The 22597-nt window shown below is 41.3% G+C and overlaps 2 protein-coding genes and 2 long non-coding RNA genes across 5 annotated transcripts in view; 3 read left to right on the top strand and 1 right to left on the bottom strand.

The window, feature by feature from the left end:
* The window catches only part of LOC310860748, a 28963-nt gene extending 22468 nt beyond the window's left edge, over positions 1-6495 (top strand). The window contains exon 4 of the long non-coding RNA XR_014569421.1: positions 6365-6495. This is a non-coding gene — a long non-coding RNA (uncharacterized lncRNA). The remainder of the gene's footprint in view (positions 1-6364) is intronic.
* On the bottom strand, positions 336-13732 carry ushbp1 (Usher syndrome 1C binding protein 1). The gene is made up of 14 exons (XM_083767877.1): positions 13603-13732; positions 9405-9619; positions 9024-9151; positions 8248-8411; positions 7245-7454; positions 6349-6608; positions 5577-5717; positions 5003-5091; positions 4344-4482; positions 3888-4122; positions 2849-3007; positions 1649-1746; positions 1032-1154; positions 336-672 (listed from the first exon to the last, which is right to left on the bottom strand). The coding sequence occupies exons 1-14, from the start codon at positions 13606-13608 to the stop codon at positions 507-509; spliced, it is 2133 nt and encodes a 710-aa protein (XP_083624003.1). The 5' UTR covers positions 13609-13732; the 3' UTR covers positions 336-506.
* On the top strand, positions 6501-13617 carry LOC310860749. Its single transcript, XR_014569422.1, has 5 exons — positions 6501-6613; positions 7257-7402; positions 8267-8418; positions 12964-13058; positions 13507-13617. It is a non-coding gene; the product is annotated as an uncharacterized lncRNA (long non-coding RNA).
* A 530-nt stretch (positions 13733-14262) lies between the features above and the next one.
* Positions 14263-21105, top strand: babam1 (BRISC and BRCA1 A complex member 1). Of its 2 annotated transcripts, XM_083767129.1 has the most exons (9): positions 14263-14571; positions 16087-16514; positions 16904-16962; positions 17048-17168; positions 17317-17395; positions 17522-17546; positions 18247-18376; positions 19317-19403; positions 20169-21105. In XM_083767129.1, exons 2-9 carry the CDS (start codon positions 16098-16100, stop codon positions 20367-20369), a joined length of 1119 nt encoding a protein of 372 aa, XP_083623255.1. In that variant the 5' UTR covers positions 14263-14571; positions 16087-16097; the 3' UTR covers positions 20370-21105. The 2 variants fall into 2 exon arrangements, with proteins under 2 accessions (XP_083623255.1, XP_083623256.1); XM_083767130.1 differs by lacking the exon at positions 14263-14571 and having other exon boundaries at positions 15989-16514.
* Positions 21106-22597: the final 1492 nt, after the last annotated feature.

Here is a 22597-nt window from a genome sequence, read left to right as displayed (position 1 = left end):
ACAGGCCTCTCCCGCACATCTCTAAATCCGTTCACTCCCTGAGAAGATCCTGCACAATAGATGAACGCCATTTGTTGTTCTGCAGACCTCACATTCTTGCATTTTGCTGGTTGTACCAGTATGATTATAGCGACAAATAACCTTCTTGATTGTTGATTCTTCTTGATGCCTCAGCTCTGCTCTGTTCCACTCAAAGGCTTCTAAATGCATGCAGATAATGTATATAACCAATCCTATGAGACAATAGAAAATGGACCCAGGTCAAGGTCATTCAAAATAGTCAAGAATTTATTCAGTGAAAGCATAATACATTTAGATTGGAAAGTATGGGCATGATCAGCAACAGAATCTCTCTATAACCTTTGCTATGCGTCCCATATCTATATAAACATAATTATAATGCTTTAGAACAATAATCCTAACACACTATAAAATATTTTATAATGACTCATAATGCAATCATTACACCTTATAAAGCCTTTACTAAAGACTTATAAGGTCAAGAATCATAGGATGGTCTCTTCCCTCCTCCACTCCAGTGCCTCCAGCGTGGCCTTCAGGGCCCCGATTTGGCTCTGGTGACTGTCTGACATGGCTGACATTTTGTTCTCCAGCCTCCACAGCTGCTCCCGGTACTTCCGGCGAGCGTTCCGGTACAAACCCGTTGCTTTACTGGAATAGAAACACACCTGAGTTACTGAGTTACTCAATGAAAACATATTACAGACCTACTGACACCTTGTAGTCTGACATTCAGACAGTACAGTACAGTGCGGAAAGAGATCGATTGAAATAAACTACTATTAAAACAGCCACACATACAGGGGCGCCCACTGTATTTATATCGGCCACATGAAGTCTTACGTTGTCAATTAGTGCCCTAAACAAACATTATGGCTGGCAAACGATTTACATCATAGCGCTCATTAAGCATACATTAAAGATCCCATAGACGTGGCTCCCATATGACGTAATGTTCAAAAGCCATGCATTGGAGGGGCTAGTGGCCCTCAATAAAAAGTGTGATGTACCAGTGAGCTTGTACAAGGCGTGTTATCCGCTCTTCACTGTCCTTTCTGCGGGAGGCGCTGTCAGAGAGTGCTGTGTCCAGTGAGTCACGGACTGTAGATATTCTCCTCCTCAGACATTGTTCTCTGAGGGGGAAATGACACCAGCTAGATTAGCCACAGTCTGAGTCCACCAGAGCTACACTTTATGTGTTGTTCATTTATTTTAATGAGGGAAACTGTTTCAATAACAATATTATGCTGTATGCCAGGTTTAAAAAGCGAAATAATTTATATATAAATTCCCATGGCACACCACTCCCTCTGCGAGCGAACTAATAAGGGGAAATAAATCCCCCAAAATAGTGTGGTTAACTGTGATTAATAATTTTGTAATTATTGTTATGTTGTGATATTATAAAAACACATCATTCTACATTTCCCAAAAAAACATTCATGCATTTTATTCTGACCATAAGCAGGAATAATACATTTCCCCACCGGTGAAGGAAATTAATGACTAGAGGGGGGTATCAAAAGCAGAGACATGGATTACCCCCACCTTCACCAGGATACAGGATGTGTACATTTTCTGCATTGTTCCAAAAACTAACTCTGTTTTTCACATATTTCCTCCTCACCTTTGCAAGACAGCCTGGAGCTCTCTGTAAATGGTTCTGTTCCGAGGACCAGGAAGGTTTCCATCATTTACCAGCTTAGCCACATTCTCAGCAACACTCTGAAACGTTCAATTAGGATTAGCTTAAAATGTAGAGAAAGAAAACTTTCCATCTAAGCTATTGCATATGCATTGAACAGCTCTGTGCACACTGCACTGCACATGTACACATTATATTGCAATGCTTGTTTTCAAGTGCTCAAAAGCTATCAAACAGGCTAGCATACAGTGGCTTTTGAACAGAATAGAACATAATTCAGATCCATTTACAAATACAGTAGGAGGAAGGAAAATACACATTCATTAGTGAGCAGGTGAATCCATTACTGGTATCACTCAATTCACTGAAGAAAAGTCACAGGAAGGGGTTGCTAATTGCGACAATCTGAAAATGTAAGCCGTGAGAGAAATGCATGACTAAATATTGGCAAAATGTTCGTTATGTTTAGTGCATTGGTACTCTAGTTAAGTCAATTCATTAACTCAATATGGATTTAGCAGAAGCTCTTAATTGTGAGTGATTTACAGTAAGCAAGGACAACACAAGGTAATACATCAAGTGCATGAATGTCATCTAGGAGTATAAGTAAACAAAGAACCTATTTAACAGTAGAATATCCAAAGAAAATCAATAATGTGTACATTGAAACTATAAACACTATAGACATCTGTCTACTGTACACATGCTTTTTTTACTTAAAACATGTTAGTCTTTGCATATGTGCTATGGCCTAAGGTGGAAAATTGGAACATTTATTATTGCAAAGGTGGGTTCATTTCTTTTAGTTAATTTTAACTACCGGTATGCGTTGTTTGTTTGTAGACTAAAATAGAATGACCCACACACAATAAAGACAACTTTTATTATGAAGGCAACGTTTCGGTCATGGGCCTTCTTCAGGCATGAAGGTGTGATGCTTGAAGAAGGTAGAAGTATGGGTCATTCTTTTATTCTATACATTTGCTACTTCAGTTTTACTGACACACCATCCTTAAGCTTAGAAGATGTGTAAAAAGTGGAATATGAAATATTTTAACAACACAATTCTTGTATGGGGGTCTCCCTGGCACAAAACCTTTTCATATATCTGCGGCCAAAAGCATATTCATTTGGGGGTCCTTGACCTGAAAAGTTGGAGAACCACTGGTCTATCTATCCTACCTGTTGTTCAGCCTTGCGGTCCTCCAGCTCCTCCCCCAGGCTTTCTGAGATGAGAGCTCCAGCTGCGTCCTGGGCCTTCTGGGCCATCAAGCTCCAGTCCAGACACCTCCGCTCCTTCTCCGTCAGACGGATCAGACCTCGCAGTTCCGACATCTCCTCCTGGACACATTGATACACACCAGAAGTCAAAGAACTCAAACACATTTATTTTACGTGAGTGAACAGTAAGGGCTGAGGTGGGCACAACTTCAGCTTAATTTCCCAGCATGTGACAACATCCATTTTAAGACTTTGTGAGACAATCATAAAGTAATGAATGTGTGTTAATAAGTAGAGTATAAACAATTATTTGTTTGCGATAAATATCGGAAAGAATATTGTTGTCTCTTTTGGTGCTGGCTCAACTGTAGCTCTGGCCCATAGCCTAAAGGACTTCTCCTTAAGGATATGGGGATCTCCATTTCTTTCCGCCGCATGACATGCAGCAAGCCTTTCGACTTCTGCAAAAATAAAAAGAACGATTTCGCTACTCACCAATACAAAGACGGTTTTGAAGAAATACTACTTTCCCTAGTGGACCAGAGCTAGTTCAAATTGATTGATGCAAAGGGACTATAATAATTTGATCACAGCTCATTATCGCCCTCAATGTAAACTATGATAGCCGACGGGGTCTGCCAAGAGTCTATACTTGGACCTTTACTTTTTTCTTTCTACAGTACACCAAATCTCTTATGACACGTGAGTTTGTAGATCAGCTATTTCTGCTGAATGTTCACATGACATACCCAGAATAGGGACTCAGTAGATACAGTATATTATATATTTTTAAAGATATTTTTGGGGCTTTTTTGCCTTTATTGATAGATCACAATAGGTAGACAGAAAACAGGGAGAGAGATGAGGGGAAGACACAGCAAAGTTTGTCGGATTGGGTCTCGAACCCGTGACACACTGCCAAGGCACCGGGACCTCTAAGCCGGCACAGGCCATACAGTATATATTTAACATGTACAATAACTTTCGTGAAAGGTCTCACCCTAACACTGACGAGCTCATGGAGTAGGGAAGCCCTTTCTCTTTTGGTGTCGTTAGGGTTGGCATCGTCTTTAGCCGTATGTCCTCCCCTTGTCCCAGCCAGGGTGCCGGTGTCAGGGATCAGTTTGCCCTCTCCCCCGGGACCAGGTTTAGGGATGCAAACTGCTGCTCTGTCCTCCTGTAAGTGTTCAATTTGCTGGCGGAGAGCAGCCTCTCGTTCCACCAGCTCAGAGCCTCTGTGAGGTGATAAGGAATGAGACTTCAGCATGTATACTGGACAGCAAGCAACTCTTCTGAATTGTTCAATTATATTGCTTATGTGAGGTTGACCATAAAGATGCAGTCAGTGTGCATCCTTCCTTTTAAAATTATACATTTTACTCCATCAGCCAATAGTTCAGGAGACATACAGTACTTCATCATTCTAGCCATCAATACAGTTGGCTACTAGTACTACCTCTGCCTTGTGTGACTCTGCGTTTCACTCTCCACACTTCCCCCTGCTGTTAAGAAGGACGTTGACAGTTCTTCAGTTTTTAGGTTCCTGTGCTGAGATCCTGGAATACCAGGCCACTGCCCATCATCACAGATGGACTCTGTGAATAAGAAACCTCATTGTGACCTCATGTTTGCCTATGTATTGCAGTATGTTTGTAATTTATTCATTTTGTGTGTGTGTGTGTGTGTGTGTGTGTGTGTGTGTGTGTGTGTGTGTGTGTGAGAGAGAGAGAGAGAAAGACTCTCTCTCCTTTAGGCCTATCTCCCTTTTTCACGCCCTACTTCATGTCTTCATCATACAAGAGTGTCGCACAAAAATACCAGATCCGGCCTGTAGATTGGCTATTTTTGCTATTTAAAAAAAGTTAAATATAGTATTAACAAATAGAAATTGAAAAGTATTAACAAGAGCTTGTGAGAAAATAACTACATGGATCCACTGGAACACAGGTTCTATGGATTCCATTTTCTGAACAGTTTATATGGTTTGTGGACATACAGGACAAGGTTTCTAGCAACGATGTGGAATGGTGCGGCAGCGCCATTATGTGCACAGGCATGTAGAAGCACACGCATGTGAGTGCTGTAAACAGTTGCAGATGGGAGGTATGTAAGCACCTGCCGGGTCTGTCCAGAGTGACAGGCCTTGCCATTTCCTGGCCTCATATAGTGACAGTAGTTCACTGTAGACCTCCTCACAGTCCTCACTGTCGATCAAAACCACACAAAGACAAAGCACACTCAACAACCTTGGGGGTGGAACTTATTTGACATTGAAATTAAATGCAAAATCAACTAGGACAAATTCTATACTATACAAGTATACAGTATATAAAGTAAGGTTCTGAGTGTACTCATTTGTAAGTGAGAGTTGGAGACGAGTGTGTGTGTGTGTGTGTGTGTGTGTGTGTGTGTGTGTGTGTGTGTGTGTGTGTGTGTGTGTGTGTGTGTGTGCATGGCATGCACGTGTGTGTATGTGTGCAGGGTCAAATAAGTCATTGGGCCGGTGGGGCCGGGCACAGGAGGGCCTTTGACTCTCAGGGGCCTTTCGGGGGAACTGTACCGCATGGTACTGGGTTTGAGGCCCTCACAAGGACTCCTGGAGCCCTTAATTGGCCGTTGATTGTTAATAATAACAGAACATTTCGGCCCTCGTGGGGGTTAATCCGTCCCTGCGTGCATGTGTGTGTACCAGTATCTGAGAGCCATCTGCAGGGCTGAGCTGTCTGCTTCGTGTCTGCTCAGGGTCATGCTGATCTCCTCCGATTCTCCCTTCCTTCGCTCCAAAGCCGCAGTCAGACGCTCGTTCCTGCTCTTCAGCCTCTCAATACACCTGCATGGAAAACGTGGGGGAGTATAGGAAAAGGGGGTGGCAGGGACTGAAAAGATTGGAGGGGAAAGCCCTCCAAAGTGTGTGTGTGTGTGTGTGTGTGTGTGCGTATCATCTCCAGAAATATATTTTGAATACCCTGTTCGTTGCTTAGAATGATGAAACTTCTTTGATTTTGATTCAGACAGCATGAATACACACGTCTTTAATATTAATATCCTGAAGCAACCGAATTCGGGCGTGTTCATTTAACTATAGGGCATAGCAGTGGCAACCAATTTGTGGTTTTAAGTGGCTATCTTTCCCATAGAGATTACCATCACTTATTTTAAGCTAGAATCTAGAATCAAGCCATCCAGGCTTTTTGGTCATGAATCATGACCATAAAACCATAAAAATAATTTTGAATATTTAATTATATATACAGTAGCCTACTGTTTAATAAATACCTTTTGTTTAGCGGTTTAAAACCAGAACCGAATCAAAGGTGTTGATTCACAAGGAGTCTGGATGGCTTGATTCTAGGCTTACAATAATTGATACTTACTTTTGGAAATCTCTAAGGGAAAATGAATGGAACCAGAAAATGGCCGCCTCTACTATGTCCTATATATCGTTACGGGTCCTAAGTCACCTCTGCATTCTTTCAGTCTCACTCTCAAGGTTGACGCTGGAGCAGGGGCTGGCCAGGGAGGCAATGCCTGAGGACAGTGAGACATCCTCACCAACAGACAGAGTTGAGAAGGATCTGCGGGGTCGTCTGAGGAGCAGTGGAGAACCAGGGAAGAAAGGAGAGGCCACGTCTGGACTCAGAGCTCCGCCGCTAGAACTACTGGAGGAGCTGTAAGGAGGGGAGAGGCTGCCTGACCTCCAGACCTTGTAGAGACCCACCAGCTGGAGTAAGAGAAGTCAGAAGTGTGCTCATAAATGCAATGCATTAACATGAATATTCACTTTATCAGTTGATTAACCTCTGAATGGTCAAGCCAATCTTTTAAAATTCATTCAATTCATATAAACATGATTAATTACCTGTTTTGTTACATATATATACATATTGAATGCTGTCTAGACTCAGTGTACCAAACAAGTTGCAACTGTTGCCTTTTGAAATGACTTCCTCCTCCATTGTTGAAACGCTCTGAACAACCCAGCGTTTCAGACCGAGTGATCAATGAGCAGCCCAACCTACTCAAGGCCCACTTGGAAGTCTTAAAATCATACACAGCCCACCCATCTGCCGTGTTAAATTAGTGGTCAGATAGTGGGTAGCGTGTATTTTCAGAGCATGTTTAAATTTTATGATCAATCAATCGATTGTGTTTTGTCTTGGATCAGTGAAACTAAAGTAGTTTACTTAATATTTATTGGTATCACTATGAAAACACATCTTTCAAGCTTTTAAAGAAAAAAATTCTATTTATTTATATTAATATTTTAATATTAATATATAATAATATTAATGTCATATTATCATAAAAATGTTTTGCCAATCATTTGGGGGCAATACACTCACTGAGCTGAACCCACCTTCTCCTGTAGTCTGTTCTTCTCCTCCTCCATCTGGTTGACTGTGCTTTGCGTCAGCTCCTGCTCCTCCTGTCGGCTGCGCAGAGTGCTTCTGAGAGCGCAGTTGTTCTGGTACAGATCCAGGACATCCCTCTGGTACTGCCGCCGCTCCTCACTTGGTAAGCCTGAGGGGTACGTGATGCCAAACTCTCTCTCCATCTCCTCCAGTATCTGGAACCGTTATGACCGTTTGTTCACTTTTATACCAGTGAAAATGTGCAAGAGATTTGACTTGGTATGGGGGGTGCATACTTAGTTTAGACTATATGGTTAGACATAAGGTTGGTGAGGGGTGCGTTAAGATGACCGGATTAAGGTTGGTGAGGGGTGCGTTAAGGGTTGGGAGAGGGTTAAGGTTGTTCTCTATCTTGACACAAAAACACATACAAAAATAAATCTAAAATAGCGATGAAGTATTAATAAACAACACAAAAGATAGTAACTTAAGGCCTGGGCCGTGGCTCAGCGGTCCAGGCACCTTGGCTGGTAATCCAGTCTGGCAGTGTGCCGTGGGTTCGACTCCCGATCCTAACGGCCTTTACTGCATGTCACCCCCCATCTCTCTCCCCATTTCCTGTCAGCCTACTGTCTGTCCCTCCATAATTAAAAAAAAATAATAATAAACTTTAGTAACTATAATGATAACTATAACAATTAACGGGAATTCGCCCAGGGGGCTGGCCCGTGTCCGAAACAGTCAAGAAATGACAAAGTTATCATGTTGCAGCTTTGCGTGTTCGGGCCTCGGACACACATCCATGTACATACATACATACATAGGGACACACATAGCTGTGTAATGGAGCGGAGGCACCGCTAAAAAACAAACTAAACTAGCAAATACACTTAAAACTGAAATTGAAAACATAAAGTAAAATAAAAAAACAAAAACAAAACAAAAACACTATTGAAAGTTTTGAATCTACAATAACCTTGAAACCAATATGATACTTATTTTCCTGACCTGGGTGGCTTGAACCCAGCTCTCCTGGGCAGCCATTATGTGCTCTGTCTGTTTGTCCTGGTCCAAGGCTGTGAGGGGAACCGCCCAGGTCCTCCTTGAACTGATGGAATTCTCTACTGCGGAAAGTGCCTCCTGGAGTTCTGACCACACGTTGATACTGCCCCCTAGAGGGTAAACACAGAGATTGTTTATATATTTTTTAGATATTTTCTTTCCTTTTTTCTTCTTTTTTTAATTTCTTTTTTTAAAATGTTTGTGTTCAGTTTTGTTATGCTCACTTTCATACTTTTCATACTTAAAATATAAGCATGGAAATGTTGATTCTTATTCAAATTAGATTTTAGACATTTAGCCGATGGTCTAATCCAGAGTTATTTACACTCAATGTACTATACTCTTACATATAGGAAGAACACTGCCAGCCACTTAATAGATTACTTTATCACAAATGAAGAAACACATGGATATGGTGATAGATAGTCTTTAGAGAAATTGCCTGTGCAATTCCCAGCTTACTTTGGAACTACTGTACACAAGGCGGGACAATTACCCTTGAGTTGTTTGCTTGTACTGACTTTGACTTTTTGCAGCCTAAGAACAAACCTTTGAAATAATAACAGCTGTGTTCTTTTGGAAACAAAACATTGTGTTTGGCCTAGTCTGGCAGAGGAAAGTATATCTCTTCAGCACAATGCCATATATAAGTGTGCAGTGGCCAGTGATTGATGAGGGTAGTGTGGGTTGAGAACAGATCGTGCTGTGAAGTATGAGCCAACCTCGGCTGGTTACTGGTGGTTCAGATGTGGTACCAGGGGCAGTGTTCCTACCGCTGACCAACCCATGGCTCAGGAGATCGGGAACCAGGGGTCTGTCTGGTCCTGGTGGTCTTAGGTCCTCTGATTCACTGGAGAGACAGAGAAGCAGAACATTTCCACAACTTATTTGCAAATTATTTGATTGGCGTTATACTGTATATCATTTATTGATTCATTCATTCATTACTGAGCTGCACTGGAGACATTCAGCCATTCAGGACAAATTCACCCTCCACATCCATCGCCATCCATCCTGTTTTATTCATATGCCTCGCAGTCGCACATTACTTATAAACACAAAACCAGTGCCACACATCTCATTTCACACCTCAGTAATATTACCGTGGCAACATCAGTCCCCCCATTTTCTTGTTCAATTCGGCAATATGGCTGAGCAGGGTGCCCACCTCAGCCTGACACTGGGCCAGCTCTGCCTGTGAGGGCTCAGGGCTTGCTACAGGGTCAGAGCCCACAGGGTCAAAGTTGATCAAGTCAATTGGGTTCATCACCTCCTCTTCATTACACCCTGACCCAGCATCCAGATCATCACTTCTGACCTGCAAGGGCGATGGAGAACCATGTAGATTGTTTGGATCATAGGATAGTGAGCTGCGGGGTTGCTAGACATTCAAGTGCTAACATGTTTGTTATGGTATGGTGTCAAGGAAACAACTTTTTCATTCAAGTTTAAATCATTCTGTGATTTGTGACTTTTTGCGTGTAAATATTCATGCTTGAGTGCTGCATGCATGGCGAAACGTCTGGGTTTCCGAGGCTAGCATGGCGCTGACATTTTACTGTATAATATTGAATGCCTACACAGGGAGACTGCTATGCTTATTGTTGTTATAATATTGAATGCCTACACAGGGAGACTGCTATGCTTATTGTCTCCACCAGGCCGAAGGCATGGGGGGAGAGTATGTTTTGCACTCCGTCCGTCCGTCCGTCCGTCCGTCCGTGTGTGTGTGTGTGTGTGTGTCCGTCCGTGTGTCCGTGAGCAGCTAATCTCGGCCACCGTTAACCCGGTCGATGCCAAATTTTGCACACACACTCCCTGGATGCCAACGATGAACCTCTGCCCCAAACTTTCCAGAACGGCCTGTTATAGCGCCACCAGGAGGCCGCTTTGTGCAAAACAAGTTTTACACAGTACACCTACAGATTTTGTCCAAACATCACGCAAATTGGTACACAGTCTCTCTAGAGCCATTCAACGAAACCAGTCTTTCAGATTTCTCAGACTCCATCCTGATTGGTTAAGATTGGCTTCCAAAGTTCACAGGAGTGCTCAGTTTCAAACAAAATGCTGCAAATCATGAACACATCGTGTGATTTCCGTGAAATTGTGCACCCACATTCCCACTAGGCCGAGGACGAAATGCCACATGAACAATTTCAACTCAGCCTCAAGGTGGCGCTATAACTGGCCGAAAACTGTTTTTACCTCTAACTGCATGGATCTGTGGATAACTTTGTATGCCAACTCCCTAGAGGCCAAGGAAAAACCTTTGCCTGGAATTTTTCACATCTGCTCTTTATAGCGCCACCAGGAGGCCGACATACCTCTGCCCCAAACTTTCCAGAACGGCCTGTTATAGCGCCACCAGGAGGCCGCTTTGTGCAAAACAAGTTTTTGCACAGTACACCTACAGATTTTGTCCAAACATCACGCAAATTGGTACACAGTCTCTCTAGAGCCATTCAACGAAACCGGTCTTTCAGATTTCTCAGACTCCATCCTGATTGGTTAAGATTGGCTTCCAAAGTTCACAGGAGTGCTCAGTTTCAAACAAAATGCTGCAAATCATGAACACATCGCGTGATTTCCGTGAAATTGTGCACCCACATTCCCACTAGGCCGAGGACGAAATGCCACATGAACAATTTCAACTCAGCCTCAAGGTGGCACTATAACTGGCCGAAAAGTGTTTTCACCTCTAACTGCATGGATCTGTGGATAACTTTGTATGCCAACTCCCTAGAGGCCAAGGAAAAACCGTTGCCTGGAATTCTTCACATCTGCTCATCCCGGTGGAGACCTGTGCCCAGAAGGGCACTTTTTCTAGTTGTTGCTCTTTTATTACTTGCGCAAGCAGAGCGCGCAAGTAATGTTTTCGCCCGGTCTCCTTCGTCGTGACAGCTGTTCCGCCATTCGATGTTTATGCAGAAAAACATCAAATCTGTGCCTGTTTTGCTGGGACCAAATGACCACAAATGACCATATCTCTTACGTCATAATTTAGAGCTAGTCATACGTATACTATATACATAATCAGTAAAAATAAAATAGCAAATTGTGCCTGATCTGCTGGGACCAGAGTACGTGGTGTGTATATGTATGACTAGCTCTTAATGATGACGTAAGAAATATGGTCATTTGTGGTCATTTGGTCCCAGCAAACCAGGCACAGATTTGCTGTTTTCTTGCATAAACATCAAATGGCGGAACAGCTGTCACGGTTTTTGGCGCAAAGTAACCACAGTATACCGCTAATCAACTTACAACTACACACTTTATACAATATAGAGTATAGAGTATATATGTATACGTATATAGTATATGCCTATATACTATATATATTTCTTACGTCATCATTTAGAGCTAGTCATACGTATACTATATACATAATCAGTAAAAATAAAATAGCAAATTGTGCCTGATCTGCTGGGACCAGAGTACGTGGTGTGTATATGTATGACTAGCTCTTAATGATGACGTGAGAAATATGGTCATTTGTGGTCATTTGGTCCCAGAAAACCAGGCACAGATTTGCTGTTTTCTTGCATAAACATCAAATGGCGGAACAGCTGTCACGGTTTTTGGTGCAAAGTAACCACAGTATACCGCTAATCAACTTACAACTACACACTTTATACAGTATAGAGTATAGAGTATATATGTATACGTATATAGTATATGCCTATATACTATATATATACTATATATATATTTCTTACGTCATCATTTAGAGCTAGTCATACGTATACTATATACATAATCAGTAAAAATTAAATAGCAAATTGTGCCTGATCTGCTGGGACCAGAGTACGTGGTGTGTATATGTATGACTAGCTCTTAATGATGACGTAAGAAATATGGTCATTTGTGGTCATTTGGTCCCAGCAAACCAGGCACAGATTTGCTGTTTTCTTGCATAAACATCAAATGGCGGGACAGCTGTCACGGTTTTTGGCGCAAAGTAACCACAGTAAACCGCTAATCAACTTACAGCTACACACTTTATACAGTATAGAGTATATATGTATACGTATATAGTATATGCCTATATACTATATATATACTATATATATTTCTTACGTCATAATTTAGAGCTAGTCATACGTATACTATATACATAATCAGTAAAAATAAAATAGCAAATTGTGCCTGATCTGCTGGGACCAGAGTACGTGGTGTGTATATGTATGACTAGCTCTTATTGATGACGTAAGAAATATGGTCATTTGTGGTCATTTGGTCCCAGCAAACCAGGCACAGATTTGCTGTTTTCTTGCATAAACATCAAATGGCGGAACAGCTGGGGGATATCAACACATATCAATGATTTATTTGTCTCTGAAAAACTAAAAAGGGATCCAGAATATATCTACAACGATAAAACTGTATTTCTTATATAGATAGAAACTTGAACCATACTTAATAATACTAGGTGTTTATATGCATAAAGTAGGTAGGTAGCAAATAGTTACATCTAAACATTAATCATTTCAAACGTTCCTTCACAGAGATACTGAGATTTTTTTCGACAGTTTACAGTGGTCGAAAGGACTTGCGCGCTCTGCTTGCGCACTAGTTGGCCATTTATGGCCTACTAGTGTGCAACAAGCAAGTATGCACTCGACAGAGTGCAGTTCTAGTTGTTGCTCTTTTAAACAGCTATTGTTTTGAGCAACGGAAGAGGAGGAAGCTCAAACATCCTGTGATCCAACTTCCTGCAGAGAAAGCTTTTGTGGACTCAATTTAGTTTCATGGTAAAGTCTCTTTTTAACCTATTCTGTTACTGTAAGTCGGTATGAAATAAAATAAACATATATTTTTATTGCAAGAGTTTTATATAGTTTAGAATTGAATAATAGTGTGTTAGGTTTAGTGCAAGGATACTGATTAATTAGAATGTGAAAATGTAAATGGTCTATCTATCTATCTATCTATCTATCTATCTATCTATCTATCTATCTATCTATCTATCTATCTATCTATCTATCTATCTATCTATCTATCTATCTATCTATCTATCTATCTATCTATCTGTGATTAAATCAGTGGACAATTCAACATATAACATACTTCTTTATTAGTCAGAAATGTAAACAGCACATGGATAACAAAAAGGATTTAACACAAAAGAAAGTCCTGGGGACATGTGATGAAAATCACATGTGTTCTTTTATACATTTCTAATGTTATTTTTGAACACAGGAGATGCAACGCAACATTCTGTATAGGGGTGTGAGAACTAAGCCACACTAGGCAAACTGGAGAAGAAAAAAGAAACACAGGCTGATAACAACTCACGTCCATGCTTCAGACTGCTGTGTGTCGGAAGAAGTGATTAAATGTCTGTCCACTGTCCAGCATCAAGCTTTTGTAGAACTGCTCTTCCTGTCTTTATGTTGTGTATAATTATACATTCCAACAGCTCCCTAGTCTGTGTTGTAATATACACTGTACACTGTACCAGACTGCCAGTGAGCAGAGCCTTGTCCTGTCCCCACCTCTCTCTCTCTCTCTCTCTCTCTCTCTCTCTCTCTCTCTCTCTCTCTCTCTGGCAACAGTGTCTTTGTTCTCAGTGTTTCTGTATCTAACTCCTATCACTGAGATGTTTTTTCTGGCATTGTGAATGCGTCAAGTGGAAACCCCTCCTGTAATCATACCCCCTCCCCATTCCCCTACATACACACTATTTTGATGTACAAACTTTGTTGGTTTACATGTTCACTCATTGATTTGTTTTTAAGCTGCACTTACAGTTACAGTAGGCTGTATGGCCATCTCTAATTACAAAATATTCTTCTTTGTCTATCATTGTTATGATGATTAGATCTTCTTTACCCTTTAAAACACAGAGATAATGATTGGCATCCAAATGCTGACTGTGAAAGGCATATCACAAAAATATATTAGCTAATTTGACTGTAATTTAATAGTATTTTTGCTTTAGTTGTTCTGTTCAGAACTAATTGATTTTAATACAGACTATAGCTATCATCAACAGTGCATTCAGTGGGTTTCCTGATTTTCCGACTTCATTGACACATTTATTTTATTTTTTGTTTTAAATAGAATGATGGTAGGCCTACTAATGATGATGATACGTTGAACTTCATTAACCACAATGCCTTGGGCGCTTTGACTTCCTGATTGCGCTACTTCCGGTAAGGAAGTTGTACAAAACAAATTCGCTCGTTGAATATTTTGGTCTTTGGACCTTTCAATGAATTGTTTTTCTTTTGAAAGACAATAACTACCACTTCAACATAATACGTAAGTATACATGATGTGATATAATACATTTAGTCCCTAACGATTTGTCAGTTAAATTGTAGCCTATTTCTCACTATGGCATTTCTGGTCATGCTAACCGCTAGCGTTGTCATGTTTATGGTGCAAATACCTGTTTGTTCAGTTCATGTTCTCAGTAAGCATGTGTCTGTCAAGAAAACGGTTTAGGCAGCGACTCAGTCCGCTTGGCAATAAACAATTCGTTTTTTTTAATGTATAAACGCATCCAGAAAAGCCAATTGATAATCTTTCTATCCCAAGACATAGCTTTAAATTAATCTAGTTACTAAAGTGCTCTTACCCCTAGCTCTGGACCATAGCTCTAATGCTGTTGCATTTCTAAATGCAACGGCATTAGAGATATGGACCAGAGCTATCCTAACCCATGTTATTTCATGTTTGTTTCTTCTCTGTTGAGCTCTAAACACAATGCTTGTTGATGTATTTCCTCCAACATGTCTTGACAGCTGTGCAGTATTAATGCAGTATTCCTGCAATAGGCTGGCCACAATTTGCAACACTAGATTTCTTTGAATATGCTGATTCTAGAGTTGCAACACTGACCATTGACAGCCCATACATCCAAACAGAAAAGTCCTAACAACATTAAACTCACCAACATTGCAGCTGTACGAAAAGCTTGAATCAGGCTCTTTCAATTGACAAAGTGTTTGTTTCATAAAACCCCATCGTAGACATGTTACAGCTGTACAGCTGCAATGTTGGTTAGATTAACGACATAATTTACAATCAGATAGGACTTTTGGAAATTGCGGCCAGCTCCACCTCAACTGTTGACACAAAATCAAAATACAGTGATGTGTACTGAGCAGCAAGCAACCATCATATTGGTTGATGCCTCCAAACTGTAGTATTAGCAGGTGCGCTCTCAGATGGATCCAAAGCTCTGTTAGTCCAACCTTTTAGAGATGAAATTATATGAAACTTTTTGGCCAGAAATAGATTTTTTTTCACTGGAGGAAAAATCTTCTCTATGATGGTTTTCTCTTGGCAATATCGATAGAGGGCGCAGTGGAGTAACTAAAAGTATTTTTTTCCCGGTTGACAAATCCCTTTCTGGCAAAAAGTGCATTTTCTACGTGTGGTGGGGGGCCACTAAGGAAAGTAGGCTTTAAATTCTAATTACACAAGCCGCCTTTGTATTGGTGAGTAGCAAAAACGAGAGGCTGGTCTTAGTGGTCTGCATTTATGCAAGCCCCGGAAGTCAACAGTAACACACTCTAAATGCAACGGCATTAGAGCTATGGACCAGACAACAGAGCTTGAGAGATGAAGCTGCCCCCTGCCTTTTGCAAATCATTTTCTTTATCTTTTTTCTTTCTTCTCGATGTTACTGTTCAATGTTCATCTGTCCATTACTCCACACATCTGTACACACACACACACACACACACACACACACATTTACCATTGATTGCAATGCCTGCTGAACCAGCCATCCAACCAAGACTATTACTATTACCTCTGTTCTCCTAGCCTGTGTATCCATGGAGACCCCAGAGCCCGGCCCCGCAGATGGAGAGGAACGCTTGGTGGAACTGCGACCTCGAACTCGCTCCAACCCAGAAGGGGCAGAAGACAGACGTAGCAGCACGGGCAGCCTGGGTGGCAACAGTAACCCTAATACGCCTCAGCCTGCAGTGGGCAGTCGTGTGGAGGGAGAGGGGGAAGCCTCAACCAGTGAAAGTCACCCCAGTTCCACCACTACAACTGTCTTGGCCGCCACAGCCCAGACCGCAGCAGTGGTGCCGGCTGCAGTTAACGCTGCTGTTCCACTCCCAACTGCTCCTGTTGCAGCCAAGGAGCGACCTAAACCTGCACAACAGGCACCAGTACTGACACCTCCCACCCCTTCCACTGAGTACCAGCTCCGAGCCCCCCGTGTCAACTGTCCAGAGAAAGTGGTACGCTCCATAGCAGGTGTCTCGAAAGCTGGAGAACCAAAAGAGAAATTTGCTGTCTCCTGGAACCAAATCTACAAAAAGACATCATGAAAATCGTTTGAAAAAATGTTGTGGCATAAAAAAATATAGGGAAGGTACTTATTTGTGCGCAAATCACTAGTCATTAGTCCGACATGCGTCGGACTAATGACTGTCAGACTGCTAGTATGTCGGAACTTATGCCCGTACCCTTGCAAACAGCCAAACACACAAAGTTTTCGGCTCCTACATTGAATTCTGCAACTTAAATGGTTATGCTACTGTACAGTGCTACTGTATGTATTACATGCAGCTCTGTCTGAGGTTAGTCTGTAGTCTTGTGATCTTTTTTGTGATCTTTTTCTTGACAGATCATCTGTTTAGATCTGTCTGAAGAGATGTCTTTGCAAAATCTGGAGTCTTTTAATGGGTAAGCTTTGAATGAATGAATGAATTCTATTATACATTTTTGACATGGATGCAAAATAATCAAATTCCCTTGTCTTTTAATTCAGGTCTAAAACCAATGCACTTAATATATCCCAGAAGATGATTGAGATGTTTGTCAGAACGAAGCACAAGATTGACAAGCGGCATGAGTTTGCTCTGGTTGTTGTGAATGATGACGCTCTATGGGTGAGTGCAAGAACAGGATTCCATATTATTCTGCTCACATTGTCATAGATGTTTTTCAGTGTATGTGACATACACATTTTTCTGAAATGTTATCCCCTCTGTCTGTCTGTCTCTCTCTCTCTCTCTCTCTCTCGTGTGTGTGTTTCAGCTGTCGGGGTTCACCTCTGACCCCAGGGAGCTGTGCAGCTGTCTGTATGACCTGGACACCAATGTGTGCGAGTCTTTCAGTATCTTTTTTTCGTTCAAAGCTAACATCAGAATTGAAACTGTGTCATTTATAATAATTACATCTGAAAATATAAAAGTCCCTTAAATTAAGTTAAGTGTCTTTTCAACTTAACGTTTCTCCAAAGACCTGGAAGATCTTCTCAGTGTCATGTAAGTGTCTTTCATCTATTTTTTTATTTATTTTTCTTCCACATCTTCTCATTGCCAATTCCCTTGTGTAGGTCTTGGGGAATGGACAACATGCCTTCTCCATACATATGGAGTCGCCAGCCTCTTTTTTTTGCCATGTGCTTAAAGTGCCTGGACTACATTTGCTACTACCTCTAGTAGCGGCCGTAGTCGACACTTTTTCATGATTGTCTGCCTCGTCTCTAGGCTGTCCAATGGGAAACATACCCTTAAAACCCATAGTCTGAACGCCGCAACATGAAGCGGCGTTCAGAGGGGCGCTAGCTTATGCACAGCTTTGTGTGTATGTGTGTCCGTCTGTCCGTTTAAGCACGGAATGTGATGTATGATGATAAGAGTCCCCCTCACTTCACGCGATTGTGATTGTTTTTTTTTAAAGACCTGCAGATTGTACTTCATTGTTAATAATAAACTAATAATAATAAACTTTATTTGTATAGCACTTTTCATACATAAATGCAGCTCAAAGTGCTTCACAGGGCAGGACACAAAAATAAAATACAATAAAACACAAGTAGTTAAAATGATAGAACAATGGCAGAGAACCGTTAAAGACTTGCAGATTGATTGATTGATCCACATTAATTTATTCAGACACATATACAGAAACAGAAGTAACAGCCCTTCATATCTGTAACTGCATCCTTTGTTGTCTGTGCAGCCGCCAGAAGATTGACCTGCCGATGATGGAGAACGTTCAGACCATTCCACCTCCATATGTGGTGCGGACTCTGCTCATCTACAGTCGCAATGCAGGGCAGCTCCACTTCAACCCCTCTGAGGCAGTCAGTGTAAGACCCACACTACCAAAACACACCCGGCTTTCTTTAGATATATATACCTGCTATTTTCCTTCACCCATGTAATCAATATCAAGCCCCCTAGATTAATATTTTGGTCTTATTTAATGTTTGTTTGATCGGTATGTTAATGTGCAGCGATCATTGTGTGAATGAGATTGAAATAGAGATGTAAATCGCTTTAGATAAAGGCGCTATATATACGGTATATGCATATGCAGTCCATTTACCATTTTGCAAATAGTTCAAAAGAATATACAGTCATAGACACTCGATTTGTGAAAGAATGAGAAGTGGATGGTCTCAACGGGTGTAATTTATTCAGGCACAGATGAAGATCATTTGAGCACCTGTTGAGATCATCCACTTCTCATTCTTTCACAAATCGAGTGCAGCTACAGTGAAAACTCGCTCCGCTAATTGAGGGGCTAAGGGCTGGGTCGAAAGCCACCTTGAACTTCATACCAAAACAATCGGACAACAGGCACTTGGCACATCAGACACAGCAAAGCAGGCATGTGTGGCGCTGCTACGTTCAAACACGCTGTCTCTCTCCCTGTGTCACTCTGGTTGTGTGGAATGCGTGGAAAGCTAGCGTGTTTCAGATATATGCGTTCCGGTGCAGGAAGCGGAAGTTTCAAAATAAAAGTAAACCAAACATACGAGACGTTTCAGAATAAAGGCAACCTGTAAACGTAAATAAACTAATTAATTGTTGTGTCTGTATGTGTCACAGACACTTACAGACAGACACAATCATACTTAAGGATGCTTAATCAAATAATTAAGTGTGATGCTTATGATTTCAATTTCTCAGTGCTTTGTTTTAGTGCCTGTTCACCATTCGCCTATTTTGTGTTGGTGCCAAGTTATTTCCAGTGCCCAGTTCACTGTACAAACCTTAACTCAAGGACTCACTGGTCTCCTACAGAAAATGTTGCAGTCTCCATACTTCTTTTTTGATGTGGTCTACCTCCACAACGGGGCAGAGGAACAAGGAGATGAGAGCAGCTGGAGGGTGAGTACCGAGTATTGAAGGGGTGTGAAAGAAGGGCAGACAACTGTGGCTCTATGCAGTTACATAACATGTTGATTTGGCTTGGTAAATCCAGCATACAGAAAATGATGAAACTTTGATAAAAAGATTGAAATGTTTGCAGCAAAACTGGCATACTACTACATGTAAATGTAGTAATCTTCATGCTCTGACAATGTGTAATATTATATAATATTATATGTTTGGGTAATATGGACAAAATCAAATATATGTATGACCAAATACCTCTGAAAATATTGTATTTTAATTAGGGATGGGAATTATCAATTAAGTCATTAATTGATACGTTTTTATAATATTGATATATTGCCAAGATCAGTTTGACAATAAATCTTTTCACTGTCAAAGAGATGAGGAAAACATGCACAGCACACCACGTTTACTCTTATGTGGCACTAGAATTAACCTCAGAACACTAAAATTGGCGCCCACTGGCCAAGTGGTCCAGGTGCATGCCACATATAGGCTCTGGCCTGACAGCGCGTTGCGTGTTCGAGTCCCATTTATGACGACCTTTGCTGCATGTCTCTCCCCTTGGTGAGCCCTTTGGCAGATCTACAAGCTCGCTATGTACCCAACCCGGGGCACTCCTCTTTAGTGTTCACACTTGACAACGCTCGTCTACTCCTTTCAGTGTTTCCATTATTTTGATCAAAGTGCTGCACTGCAGCAGTGTCCTGTAGCTTGCATTCACTGTATTTGTATGTGCATTTGTGTTATCTGCAGGAAAACTACACCTCTTTCTGCAACCTGGACTCCAGGGGCGTATGCTACCGCTTTGAGGTATCGCTGAGTGGACCTGCCATCGAGCTACACAACTGCATGGCCAAACTTCTGTCACATCCTCTACAGAGGCCTTTCCAGAGCCATGCCTCCTACAGTTTATTGGAGGGGGATGATCCCCAGGATATTGAGGCTACGGTTTAACACAGCTCCTCCTACTGTACATCACGCCCTGGTTCTTCAGGAAATGTGCAATATACTGTACACACTGAAGTTTATATCAGTAAAGGACTGGTTTCTCTTATAGCTCATCTCTTTAGTTAACCCCCCATCCCCTACCTCAACTCCATTTAACCACATTAACGCTGGCATTAGTTAATTCTCAATTTTGGGCATGTCATTAAAGGTGATAACAAAAACAAAAAAGTTCAAATTTTTTAATTGGTGTTCTGAAAGCTCACAATGCCACCCATGACATTGTGTAAGCGGTTAAGTCACAATAGAGCAAAAATAAATGTATTTGTGAAATGCCTTTGGGAAGACCAACCCAGGTTCTGTGGAGACCCAGACTTCAGCCAAACACTAATGCAGCCATTCTGATTGAGAAGCTGATAATGGCTTTAAAGCTGAGCTGGGAACGGAAGCATGATCATTCTCTTGAGTCTGGATGACTGCTGGTGAGACGGAGGAACTGCATGCCAGTGGACTGATGAGACGACAACAGTCGCATGAGAGACAAAGAAAAAACAGAAACGAGGAAAAGCCAGGGGCTTTGGGAACTACGGGAAGCATTGTTTGGTTTTTCCTTTTAATAAATTCTTAGTTTTGGAGTCCAAGCAAACAACTGTAATCTCTGACCTTTTTCCATGGCTGGCATTTGGAGACAAGTTTAAAAAAAGTTGTAATACTGCTTCATGTTATTATTTTCTCGTCTATAACTACACCTTCTTTAGTGTGTTTCCACCATATTATTGCCTCTTTCAATATTTGTTTATTTTATAAAGTTGTTTTAAATCATGTTAATTTCTTTCTCTTGCTATGGGGGACAAGGAAAGAATGTACAGTAATGCTTTATTTATATTCCATCATCTGATGGAATCACATACTGAAAAAAGCCCATCTACTCAAAGCTGTGAGCTTGACAACTACTAAAACAAATAACACGGTGTGAAGTGAGGGGTGCGCTTATCATCGTACCCCTTTGTTTTTATTTCAAAAAAGAAATCAAGCATATGAATCCAGGAAAACAAAAACAAGAAAAAACAAAAACGCACAGACACAAAGGTAAACAGAAAAACAGCTTGACATAACCACAACGGTACAGCATTTTTCAAGTTGAGTGTAAGGCTAGGCAGGAAAAGAGCAGGAGACATGACTCACAATATACATTAGATACTGTATATGACCTTATTAGTCACAGGCCTGGCCTCCATCCAGCCCTCGCTCACACCCCGTGGAGACAGAGTCCCTGGAGACCCCCAATCGTACACCATTATGATGTAAAATAGACACTGCCTATTTGCTCAGATACTATAATGTAAAATTCTCCATTAATTGTCAATGGGAATTAAATGTTTAAGACATGACTTCGTCCTGGTGGAGACAACAAAAACTAAATAATTTAGTCAGTGGCTTTGGATGTTGTTTCTCTTTTACTCCAGGTGATGGCAGCACATGCCTTCTAAAGATGGCATAGTCAATTGGACCTCTGACTAAACTGAACGTAGCCATTCCATCTGAAACGTTTTCTGGTACTGATAATCAATTTCAATTTAATTTCTCATTGGCATGAAAAAGCAAACTACATTGCCAAAGCAAAAAGTGGAACAATGCAATCAAAACAAAATGTATGTCAGTCATTATCTCCAATAAATCAATTTCTATGTAACAAGATCACTTGATGCAGATACACACAATGAAAGTCTTTTTTTTGCGTGTGCTGTCTGTCTTAATTGTATAATAATTCCAAGCCATTACATTTTATCCATTATTATACTTGAAATCAATCAGCAGTCCTTTAAATAGGTGTCGGTCGGTCGTTCCGGTGATAAAATGGACACCAATGTAATCAAAAAATCACACACGTGTGAACTGAGTGGTGCAATTCCCCCCCCCCCCCTCTCTCTCTCTCTCTCTCTCTCTCTCTCTCACTCTCTCTCATTAGAGTCACTACCCCTCTCACTGTTTCTGGCGCCCCCTACTGCTATTATTAAGTCACATACTCGTGCTTACACAGACACACACAAACACAGACACACACACAAACAGGTACGAGGACATTGCAAGCTGGTTGTAGGAGTGGTTGCACCACTCAAAAAGTCAACCAAAGAACAAGATTCCTGTACAGGATCTCCTTACTGGTGAAAAAACACACCCGTGTGAATTGAGTGGTGCAACTCCCCTCTCCCTCTGTCCCACTCCCTAGTGGACTA

Source organism: Protomyctophum parallelum, assembly GCF_964188405.1.
Source record: "Protomyctophum parallelum genome assembly, chromosome: 6".
Lineage (NCBI taxonomy): Eukaryota > Metazoa > Chordata > Actinopteri > Myctophiformes > Myctophidae > Protomyctophum > Protomyctophum parallelum.
Note: the sequence above shows the minus strand (reverse complement) of the source record. Positions and strands in the feature narration are given on the sequence as shown.